The sequence below is a fragment of the Pelodiscus sinensis genome, chromosome 10 (genome assembly GCF_052426305.1).
Source record: "Pelodiscus sinensis isolate ZL-2025 chromosome 10, ASM5242630v1, whole genome shotgun sequence".
Classification (NCBI taxonomy): Eukaryota; Metazoa; Chordata; order Testudines; family Trionychidae; genus Pelodiscus; species Pelodiscus sinensis.
The window spans coordinates 11,136,782-11,149,281 of NC_143061.1; the positions used below are offsets into that span (position 1 = coordinate 11,136,782).

General features: G+C 37.5%; 1 protein-coding gene across 1 annotated transcript in view; it reads left to right on the forward strand.

Moving 5' to 3' along the window:
- The first annotated feature begins 714 nt into the window (after positions 1-714).
- PEX5L (peroxisomal biogenesis factor 5 like) overlaps positions 715-12,500 on the forward strand; it is a 77,082-nt gene continuing 65,296 nt past the window's right edge. Inside the window, exon 1 of the mRNA XM_075938036.2 lies at positions 715-813. Within this exon, the coding sequence (XP_075794151.1) occupies positions 745-813 (69 nt within the window). The 5' untranslated portion in view covers positions 715-744. The remainder of the gene's footprint in view (positions 814-12,500) is intronic.

Here is a 12,500-nt window from a genome sequence, read left to right on the forward strand (position 1 = left end):
TCACATGGCTGAATTCAGCTCCATTACTCTGCTCTCCCTGCATCTTCAGACATTCACTGGCACTTATAGAAGTTCCATACATACAAGGAGAGCACAGTAGCAACGACTCAAGATCTACAATGTAAATCCAAGAGGAGAATTTTGCCCTTATATAGAGAATATTTAAAGGAAATTTTAACTTTCAGTTTTATGTATGCTCTAAATCTGCATAACAATCTGATTTCCTTCCATTTATAATCTGATTTGAAGAGAAAGCATATATATTTCAGCTATAAAGTTGATGGTAACTACAATGAACTAGTGGTGAAGAAATCAGGGCCTGATCCTCCAGTTATTACTCATATGAGGGCCAAGTTCAGTGAGATTCTCAACTTCCTTCACTCCTACTGATGTATTTCTGAAAAGCCTGATAAGAGCAAGGCTGTTTGTAATACGATTGATTTCAACAGAATAGTTCATATGAGTAAAAGCTACAGAATGGAGCCCCAACTCAGCTACAAATCTAGTTGTTGGGATTTTTTTGTTTGCTTGTTTCGTTTTGGTGTTTTGTTTTTAATAGTATTTGTGTATTTTATTTTCAACAACAACATACTTTTACTTCCAGCGTAACACCATCATTTAATTACTGGATTGTTCTGGGGTGTATTTTTTGTAACCAGTAACAAAGATTCCTCCTGACACAAGCCATTGTTGATTTCACTGTTGTAGGGTAAAGGCTCTAGGGCGGCAGATAAGGCTGTTGCCATGGTGATGAAGGAGATACCGAGGGAGGAGTCTGCAGAGGAAAAGCCCCTCCTTACTATGACATCACAGGTGGGCAGAATGTTAGGATTCCAGGAGGCATCTGACATATGTTAATGTAATGAAAAATGCAATTTAACAGATAAGCATTAACATTCTTGAGTCAAAACTTTTAACAGGCAATTATAGTTTTCCCAAAAGAAAAAGCTATTATAAAATGCCACACACATGTGCAAAAAGAGAAGGGGGAGAAATTCATTCATTGTTTAGGTTTTCAATTGGTGTATTTTAGTTTTAGTGACTCTGCTTGAGCACAACCCTTCAGAAAATATTTCATGCAAAATATGTGTCATTATATCATAATACAGATAATAATAGTTTGTGGTAAATAAATTAGCAGGTTGAGCTTTGGAGCTTTTACACAAAAATGCAAATTTTCTGAACAAATTATTTGTAGTAAGCACAATATACATATGTCAGTTACCAGCCAAGTACTTAAAATTGATTTTCAAGGGTCAATTATTATTCATGCTGTCAATATTTACCTATCATAATATATATACACATTCTTACATACAATATGTATATATAAAATCATATGTAACAACCAGCTGATAGTGGTATCATTTATGAATATATAAAATCCCTTCTTTCAGTTTTCAGACGCATTTAACTCATATTTCAAATTAAATTATTTTACATACTTCATTGTTTTCATCTTTGTAAAGCCAGTATATGCAAGATTAGAGATCCATTACCTGAAATTTGTTATATTGTAGATTATAAATAATGAAAATGACAGAAATGTATAACACAGTTGAATTGGATAATTTTAAAAAAATCCTATAAGGCTAACCATCAACTTTGGCTTAAATTTAGTAATATTTTTCCCATCAGCATACACAGTAATAGAATTTAATATAGTTACTTGGTTTGATATTTAATGTACAAGTACACAAGGTTATTTATGTTCAACAACAGGTGTGATGGCATACATCACAGGGATTTTCTTACATAAAAATAGTCTTCAACAAAATCCAAAAACCTTTTTTCTAATGTAGAGTAACAGATATTTGTGCGTTACAAATAATATGTGACTTGCAAAATGCCAGCACAAACATACCGTAGAGATTGTATAAAATGTGTTACACTAAGTCAATTAATTAATTAATAATTGAATGTTTTATTATTCACATATTCATACACATTGAAAAACATTTCTTTCCATTTCCTCCAAAATGTCTGTCAAATGTTATATTATACTTGTGATGTACTGTATTAGTTAAAATTTGATTCCATGAGGAAATAGGATGCTTTGTTGAAAGCATCATAATCCAATTTTACACTAACCAGTTTATGAATCATAAATATTAAACCCAGGGGTGAAATCCTAGGCCCTTTGAAATGAATGGCAAAACTCCCACTAACTTCAAAGGGGGTAGGATTTCATCCCAGATTCATAACATTTTTGATGCACAATTTGTATTGGTTATTTGTCAAATTCATTCAGAAATAGTTTGTGACAATTTTTCTAAGTGGAATGCTTGTGTTTATTAGTCAGTGTAATTTTTTCCACTACATACAAGTACCTATTCCCTGCTATTCACCGAGGGGGTGTACAAGCCAAAGGAAACAGTATCAGGTGAAAAAGTGAGTATTTTCCACAGCCAACTCTGCATCATGTATGTGTTATGCGCAGTATATGATCCTATCACGTTTATCATTTGTATACTAACTTTCTGGATGCGTTGCTATTTTAAAATTCTTGTGTCTTTAATGCCTCTATACAAACCTTTTGTTCACATCATTCATTCAGAATACACTTGAACCTCTTTAATTCAGCAACCTTGGGAAATAGGCTATGATGGATTATGGAATTTTACAAACCATGGGTGTTCACCATAATGAAGGGTAAACAAAGTCCATTACTAAAGCTTTTGTATGTACAAAACCATTATACAATATTGTACATGTATGACATGCCATAAGATAATTAATACACTGTATTTAAACCGTTATTGGAGGTGCGAGTGTAGGGTCTGGGAGAGCCATGTGTGTGTGTGTGGGGGGGGGGGGCTGAGGGGAGTCAAACGACAGGTTTTCCTGAATCACAGACACCTGGATTAAGGAGGTTCAATATACATTTAGCCTTTACTAATGGTATGTTTGTACTGATGCTTCACATGATGAGAGAGATGGGCATAGTTACAGCTCATGGGCTAGAATATGTAAATCAAATGGAAATTACTAATTATTCATTACCACAGGCTACACTTTCTAAATCAGGTCAAATTTAGGTCAAAAGAATAACATCTAGTCTTTCAAAGGTCATCTGTTAGTCATACAAAATCAGCACTGAAGAATATTGTGTATTTTTTGTAACTGTAGTGGTTATCTCAAGATGGCATTAAGATCCTGGTCTTGCAGCCCCTCTATCTGTACAACTCCCACTGAACTCAGTGGGAATTTTGGATGAGAAATGCAATTCTTACTTAAATAGACCATTTGTTTTCATAATGGAAAAAATGTGACACACACAAATGCTCAGTGAAACTAGGACTTACCGTGCTTGAGGAAAACTCAGAGGACATCAGTGAAATCTACAGCTGAGATACAAAACATACCGTTCCTGGATTTTGTACCATAAACATTCACTAGAGCATAAGATGGACAAATTCACATTCAATTATTTTATGCTCCTGTCCAACATCTCCTGGGATGAAGTGACACCTAGGGTACATCTACGCTGCAACCTCATTTCGGAAAAAGCTATTCCAGAAGATATCTTCCAGAATAGCTTATTTGACAAAGAGCACCCACACTACAGGGAAGCCTCTAAATTAGACCGAGGCAGCTCTCCTAATGTGGACGTGCTATCTTGACTTAGAGCCCCAGGAGGCACTGGGGAGGAATAACTTAGAATGATCCTGGTGAGGATCTATTTTGACATAGCAGCAGTGGATCATCCACACACACTCTCTTCTGGTTATCTTGCTAGTAAATAATTCACAAGTGCTCAAATGTTTCGAAAAGGTGAACACACCAAACTTACAAAGAGAATCAAATAGAAATTTACTTTTGAATTAATATGAATATTCATAAATAACTTTCTCCATTATTCAGTCAGCTGCAGTCAGTAATATATGATTTTCTGTAAATATATTACATTTCTATTTCTCCCCTTTTTCTTGTTTCCATCAATAACAAATGCACTTTAAAAATATTTGTCTCTTTTCTCTTTGAAACTTCTTACCACAAGAAAGTAATATAAAATGGACACACATTGTATCCAGTCACATTAACACTGAAACTCTCTCCCTTGATACTTGATATATTAAAAATCTGGCAACTTCTGAATGCCTTCCTTTGCTGATTAGGGGACCTGCACTGAAAAAATGGAGATGAAACTCACAGAAAATGGAGACTGAATAGACCTGTTAAATCATCTAGTGTATCATACTGTTTATTTAATGTTCAGATGATGGGCCAGATTTACAGTTGGCCAGATCTGTGCTTATATTTGATTGTGTAATTTATGGTCAAGTAATATTTGCTGTATTCGTGAATTTGGAAAATATTTCAAATGTATAAACCATCTGGCAACCCTAGACTCACAATTCATTCTACCTCATTAAGAGATTTAGGCCCTGATTCAGCAAAGCACTTCCGCATGTGCTTAATATTAAGAATGTGATGAGGTGTTTTGCTGAATAGGGAACAAGTTAATTACATGCCTAAGGGCTTTGAGGGCTAGTGTAAGTGCTTTACTCAATCAGCAGCTTAATTAACCCATTCAGGAAACAGAGTCGATACCACATGATTAATCAATACAATGCAATTTCTAAATAGTCACAATCATGTTCCTGAACAATCTACAAATCTAGAATTATTCACTGAGGAAATTCACTGACTAGCAAATAAATGTAATGTGGATAATCCGTGGCTCATTTTTATGGTTATAGATATAGATGCAGATACAAAATTTTGTATCTGTCCAGGACTCTAACTGTAGGTTCAGACTTTCACTGGTAGTCTTTCAGGTGTGTGTACATGGCTCACCAGGAAAAATCTAGCCCATAATCATAGTTTCCTATTTCAAATCTGAGCAATCCCAGCTGTTATGGATGACCTCTGATTAATTTCTTACCTTGTAGATTTGCAGAATGATTTGTAGCACCCCTTGTACAAAGTAAAGCATATAGTTATGGAAATATTTAAATACACATTATTAATACAGGTACTATGTAGAATGGCAAAAGTTAAAATCAGTAATTCTACTTCATATAGTGTACGTCACATAGCATTAGCTATATAATTTTAAAATGTGAAAACAAAATATGCACGTATGCTAGCCTTAAATATTAACTGATCCAGACTTTGTATCGCTAAAATAAATGCTATTAAACTTATTTTAGTATTATCATTTTAGACATGTATGTATGATTTCAGCCAGAAAATTGTCATGAGAATCATAAAAAATGTTGCCTTGACAACAGTTTAAAACTCATAAATTGGCTGCCTGCCTAAAGTTACAGACTTTTCCATCACAAATTAAACAGATTTTTCTGTCACATAACTTAATTTTACATTACCAAGGGAAATAATGAGCATTTAAAATCATTTATAATATATCTTTGTATGGGACTCCATTTCATAAAAAAGGAAGAGATAAAAATAGAATGTTATGAAACAAAATAATTACATTTTAAAATGTCCTTACTGTTATTTCATGGCCATAAAAAGGTCTGAGAAAGCTATACGCAGCAAACAATATATTAGTCCCTTTTCTGCTTAAGAATTATCTGTGAATAGGAATCCATTTTTACAGATTTATTTGTTGATTTGTTTTAAATAAATACTTTATGCAAACATAATTCAGTCTGTAGGTTATTGCAAACGATTTACTATGGCTATTGCTTTGAATAGTTCTTATTTCTAAATTGCTATTTGCACTGTGCTACTGGTCACCCGAATTGCATGGTGCAAGCAGAAAGACCTACAGAAAACTTTCAAATTAGCAAAATGACCATTTCTATTGCCAATACCTGTGCAAAGACATATCCCTTATGGTGAGGGTCTGTACAACTTAATAGAAAATGACAACCCTTCTCTTAGCTTCTATGATAACCCTACAAAAATATGAAAAATCATATTCCTACTATAGAATTCTATAGGATGGTTAAAAAGAAAACCCTTAAAAAGGATAGTTTCTATTCATTCTGTGATCAATACTTCTATAAATGCTATACTTTACACTCATTTTACTCAGGTATAGATGACAACACAAGGCATAAGATAGTGGAGAATCTAGTTCTATGGGTTTGTACAGTAATTTCTATAGATGCTATTACATTACTATAGAAACCAAATTAAGACCTATCTTCTTTTATTTTTAGCACACACTGGTCCAGTATCCTTGCCCCTCAGTTTTCATAGTGGGGGTGCTGAGAGACATTGAACCAAACTGTAAACACTGTATATAATGGATATCACTTCAAGGGGGGGGGGGGGAGGCAGCATGCTCAGCACCTCTCATTTCAGTCCCTATGCTGCAGGGACTACTCCAGCCCTATGGGTGGGGGAAGGAACCAGCTATTCTGCCCATGGTGAAATTACTGTGATAGATACAGGATTAAAAATTCCGTATGTGGACTAGTATGGGTACAGGGATAAAAGTACCTGTGTTTAAGGAATGCACTTGCAACATTGTGACAGATCCAGAAGAAAACAATCTGCAGCCTTTTAGAGCCTTAAAAAACAGCTGGAAATCTACATAGCTTCATTCCATTACATAAAAATGTCAGATTTATGCTCAGTCTCCTACACAGACCAGCCTCCTTCCTTCCCCAAAACAAACTCCACCATTGCAAATAAACCTGAACCAAAAAAAAAAAAACTGCATCCTAACATTCCTGAACTTTGGTAGGGTTAAGAATCTCTGAAATGAGGATCTGATGCAAGGACATTGGAGTCAATGGAAAGGCTCACAATGGTTTCAGTGGGCTTTGAATTGGGCCCTGAAACCTCTAAGAATACATGGCCTCTACAGTACACAATGACATACAGATGGAAGAACTAGACTCTTGTTATTTCTATGACACCTCATTTCCCATGGAAGCATTTATTTATTTATTTATTTATTTAAAATATTGTTAGTCTCCATGGAAGCCTAGCATCCATGGGCCAGATTTACATGGCTAGTCCTTTATGCCAGAGCACTATGAAAATTGGGGGTAAAATGGCACCACATTGGAACAGTCGTGTTTAAAACCCACTTTTCACTGATGTAACTGATAACACAGGGGTCAGGAAAATGGTGAGTTGAGTACCTCTGCTTTTCTGGCCCTGTATTGCAAAAAGTGCAGCAGATGAGATGATCCATTCCATAGAAAATTCTGAGATAATGGCAATTGTTGAACCGGGTTTAATTTATGACTATACCGTCTGTGCTTTTTGCTGTAAGGGTTCCCCCAGCAATGTATGCCAGATTCTTATTTACACCAAAGACCCTCCACACCATTCTGGCTGTGCATAGTGTTCTTAAAGTGGTATAATTTGCATCCGTTTTAAGGTGCTTTTACATAACCACAGTAGTAGCTGTGTTAGTCTGGTCTTGCTGAAACAAAAGACAGGACTATGCAGCACTTTAAAGACTGACAAGATGATTTATTAGATAATTAGCTTTCGTGGGCCAGACCCACTTCCTCAGATCAAATTGTGGAAGAAAATTGGCATGACCATATATACCAAAGGAATACACTTTTTTTTTTTTGGTATTGTATCCCTTTGGTATATATGGTCATGCCAATTTTCTTCCACAATTTGATCTGAGGAAGTGGGTCTAGCCCATGAAAGCTCATCACCTAATAAACCATCTTGTTAGTCTTTAAAGTGCTGCATAGGCCTGTCTTTTGTTTACATAACCAAGGCAGTGTAAAGTGGCCCTATTGAAAAGGCCAATATACTCTGATTTGCTGAGAATAGAAATTAAGGAAATGTTGCCTTTTTAGAAAAATAATTGGTAGGAAAAACAGTCAATCCTTTGATGAGCTGAAAGGTCATTTTAGTGTTTAGAGACAAAGTATTTGTTTCAAAGACATTCTATCAACTGCTTTGGTATGTTCTATTTTTGTTTGTACCCAGTGAATAAATGCTCTTCAGCTTCTAAAGATGGAACTGAATCAAAGCATCTAAATACTATGAGTGGACAGTCTCTCTTTGATCTGTATATGTGCACAGCCAAAATACTGCAAGGGGGTATGGTTTAAATTCAAAAGACTTTCGTTATTTGGGATCTTGACTTTCGAGGGTTTTAAGTACAGCTGAAGATTGGCCATTATTGTCTGATCATTACAAAAGGTACATTCTGTAGTAGGAATTTTTGGTATGGTTTAGTCCTCTCTTGTCCATCTTCACATTCTTCATACTGGTTCAGTGGTTGCACATCATATAGATCTAACGAGTAGAAGGATTCACCCCAAGAAATAATCTTCAATTCCACTGTATCATTGCTCTGAATGGATACTTGATTCTATCTCATATCCATCTGAGGCAGTCCACAGAGCTGTATAAGCCTCTAACACAAAAGTTTTCAAATTCATCTTTGTGCCACTGATGAGACACTGAGGGTGTGTCTACACAGCAAAGTTATTTCGGAATAATGGCTGTTATTCTGAAATAATGATGTGAGCGTCTACACAGCCATTCCGTTATTTTGAAATAATTTCAAAATAACGGATGGCTTATTTCAGCTTCTGTAAACCTCATTTTACGAAGAATAATGCCTATTCCAAAATAGCTATTTCGAAATAAGGTGTGTGTAGAAGCTCCACTGCTGCTATTTCGAAATAGCCCCTCACTAGGGCCATTCTAAGTTATTCCTCCTGGGGCTCTAAATCGAGATAGCTTATTTCAAAATAGCACATCTACATTGCAGGGGAGCCTCAAAATTAGTCTGAGGCAGGCTTTCCTAATGTAGATGTGCTATTTTGAAATAAGCTATTTCAGAATAACTATTCTGGAATAGCTTATTCCGAAATAACTGTGCAGTGTAGACATAGCCTGAGTGTTTGCAGGTATTTCTAGAAAGCTTACTGACTCTATGATGCTGGATCTCATCATTTCCAGCTGCTGACTCACATCAAATGAGTCTAAATAAATTAAATACTTCCCTAATATTTTATAAGCAATTGCTGTACTTGCCTCTGGGATGCTCTAGGATTACTAAAAGGAAGAGGTAAATCTGTGCAGTTGTGAATGAGAGGGGAATTAATCTCTATTTAGATGTGGTTCAGGTGATGAAAATGTGTGAGAACCCTTGCTGTAATTCACAAAGTGACTCATCTTCTTTAAGGAGAGCAGTCTCTAAACAGAACATTTGCAGTGTTCACAAACATAGGTTCTAAACACCATTGCTGGCACAAAGAATCATCTCAAGCAGTGTAGGAAATTTAAGGAACTATGAAAGGAAGCTGGCTTCATCTTTGCTCAGTTTACATAAATGAGTACTGGAAAGTTTGAAGAAAAGAACATGGTCCAAATTTAAAGAAAGCACAAGCTTTGTCAACAGCATAGTTAAGCGTTCCCAAGTAAATATAGCAGATATTTCAGTAAGTGTTCTCTGGAGTATATAAACTCATTAGAGAAGAAAAACACCTCCTCCAGCGTTTTAATTTTTTTCTCTGGAAAGTGCAAAGCTCTACAATTAAGTCACAGCACTGAATAAAAAGAGAAGAAATGGAAGAAAGTATAATTCATATTGATATAAAACATTTTGAAAGGAAGCAGAATGCATCTATTCATCTAGAAAAAGAAAAAAAAACTCCAATGCAGAAACCACCTAAAGCCAGATGCCAACATAACTAGAGAGGGGTCAGATCTCAATGTTTAACCCCTTGGGCAGCCATCATTTTTGGGATCTTTCAGCTGTGTTGTAATTCTGGTTGTTTGAGGAATATAGTAAATAAGATATTAGAAGCCACTGCTATTGATTGTGCAGGTTAAATGTCATTTCTACCTGTAAACATGTAATTGCTGATAAGAAGCTGATCTTTACACTGGTAATTTATCTGTGAATATGAGACTCTCCCATGGTTCATCTACTTACAAGCCTATCTACAAGGCACTCATATATATGAGAATTTCCTCAGCAAACGGAGCCCTATCATGCCCATGTTTTGTTTGGTTGCTTCCTGGATGTTTTTAAACTCTTTTTATTATAGTATCAGTAAACTGTACCGTGTAACCAAAGCAAAGTCAATTGTTTTGATTTACTAGGTCCTGCCACCTTTACATTCTCATCAGGAACAGTAAAATATAAGTCTGATGCCACTTGACTCACAAGAGTATCCTAAATCAAAAGCAAGAACCACAGGCTACAGAAAAAAACAGAACTGGCAATATTTTAGGAGGCAGCATAGCTGACAGTTTTCTATAGCTCAGTACGAGCGTGTCTACACTGCAACGCTATTTTGGGATACCGGAGTATCCCGAAATTGCTATCCCGGGTCCTAACAGCAAGCCCATTATTTCAGGCTCATTATTCCGACGTCCCTATAAGCCTCGTTCTATGAAGAGTAAGGGTCATTTTGGAATAGTGCTTTATTTCTAAATTTGGCTCTGTGTAGACAATGACAAAATAAGCTATTTCAAAATAGCATAAAAATAAGATATGCAATTTGCATAGCTCAAATTGCATATCTTATTTTAAGCTACAGTGCAGTGTAGACGTACCCTAAGTAACATTTCCAATCAGCAATGATCCTTCACTCAGGGTACGGCTAGACTGCGGGGTTTTTGGGGGATGCCTCTGGTATCCTGAAAAAGACTCTGCCGTGTCCAGAGAATGCGTTTGCTCTTCTGCTTTTTTTTTTTTGCGGCAGAGCAAACACGCTCTTTCGGAAGCCCTGTATTCCTCGTTCCACGAGGAAGAAGGGGGCTTTCGAAAGATGGGGTTCTTCCCAAATTTGGCCCAGTTTGGCCAAATTTCAGAAAAGCCTCTTCTGACAAAAGTATCAGAAAAAGCTACGCAAAATGCAGAGCGCATTTTGCATATCTTTTTCCGATAGATCCTCGCAGTCTAGCCGTACCCTCAGTCGCCTCACCAAGTCCCCCTAAATGGGGACAGCAAGTATTCCCTGGGCTTGGGAAGGAGCCAAGAGTAACTGGGGGAGTCTTCGGAGAGCTAGTGGAATGCATCTAAGGGGGTGTCTTTATAGGATAAGCCTCTAGATGAGGCTTTGTTGGGAGCGGGAGAGCAGGAGCAGTCTACATGGGACTGCTGGGGTAAATCTGGGCTGGGTACCACTGCAGGATGAGAGAGATGTACTGAGTGTGGGGGGGGGTAGGGGCAGCCAGGGCTTGGTAGTGGGGGTGGCCTGCGGATTGTCTGGGTGAATTGATGGCAGCTAGTATATGTGGGTGTTATGGCAATCTCTCTTGCCCTGCCCCACATTAGTGTCCCCCGTTCATCCAGCCATATTCAGGTCCTATCTTACCCAGTTCACTCCCCCTGCCCAATCCTACTAGACCCTGTCTGCCCTCAGCCGCACCCTTTCACCCTCCATCAGCCTCACACCTACTCTGACAGCAAGAAACTCCTCTCCTTCCTCAACCAGCACTCACACTGTTGAGAGTTCCCTGAGGGCTGCAAGCGAGAAGCAGGAGTCAGGACCAGAAAGCAACCAGGTGGGAAGCCGAGAAGCCATCTGGCTGCTCTGTAATCGCAGCTCAAAGCAGCCCCTGTTTGCAGGGAGGAGTAATTGCAGGGAAATATGGGACGAGGAGGGGGCTAAAGTCGAATTAAGCTATGCAACTTCAGCTACATCAATTGCGTAGCTGAAGTTGAAATAGCTTAATTCGGCTTTTGGCGCTGTCTACATAGCAGGAAGTTGAAGGAAGAACACGCTTCCTTCGACTTCCCTTATGCCTCATAAAATTAGGGTTACCATGAGTCAGAGGAACAAGTCCTCCAGCTCGATATTATTTCAAAATAAAGGCTTTCTATATAGACATGCTCTTTGTTATTTCGGAATAACATCCATTATTCTGGAATTACGCTGCTGTGTAGACATACCCGAAGAGTGTTGCTTCCGAGGTTGAGAGGCACTTCGCTGCTGCTTGCCCTTAACATGAGGAAGCCTCATCTTGCCTGCCATAGGTCAGCTCCCAAGCTCCACCTGCCATAGGCAACACAAGTCCTCTCCTAAGAGTCTCAGATCCCCTTGCTACTACAAATTGACACACCCCACCTTTCCAAGCATCTCTCTGGATGCCCAAAACCGGTCCACTGGACACTTGCAATTCCAGAATCACTGCCTCCAAAGGAAACAATTTCCACAGCTTATCAATTTCCACAGTACCTCACGCCACTGCTCCACTCAACACACAGCATTTATATGTAATTTCACTGTAAACATACTTCTTTATTTAACAAAATGGAGATTCAAATAGTAGCAAGTAGAAGTATTAGAAACCAATGGTAACATGCATTCTAAAGTCTAGATTTAATTAAGCAAATATTCCAACAGACATGAGACACTTTTCTAATGTCAGTTGCCTCCTAAGTGAAAGATACTGTGTGTTTTCTTGTAACACAAAATACACAAGATCTATGTCTATTCATAAACAGTGCACCTCCTCCTGTCTGTTTCATCCTATAGGCTTCCTTTATTGTAGAATTCACAGTTTCTTATTTAGCCTTGGCCAAGTATCCAAATTGGCATTCATTGTGAGACATACAATACACCAATGGCCAGACA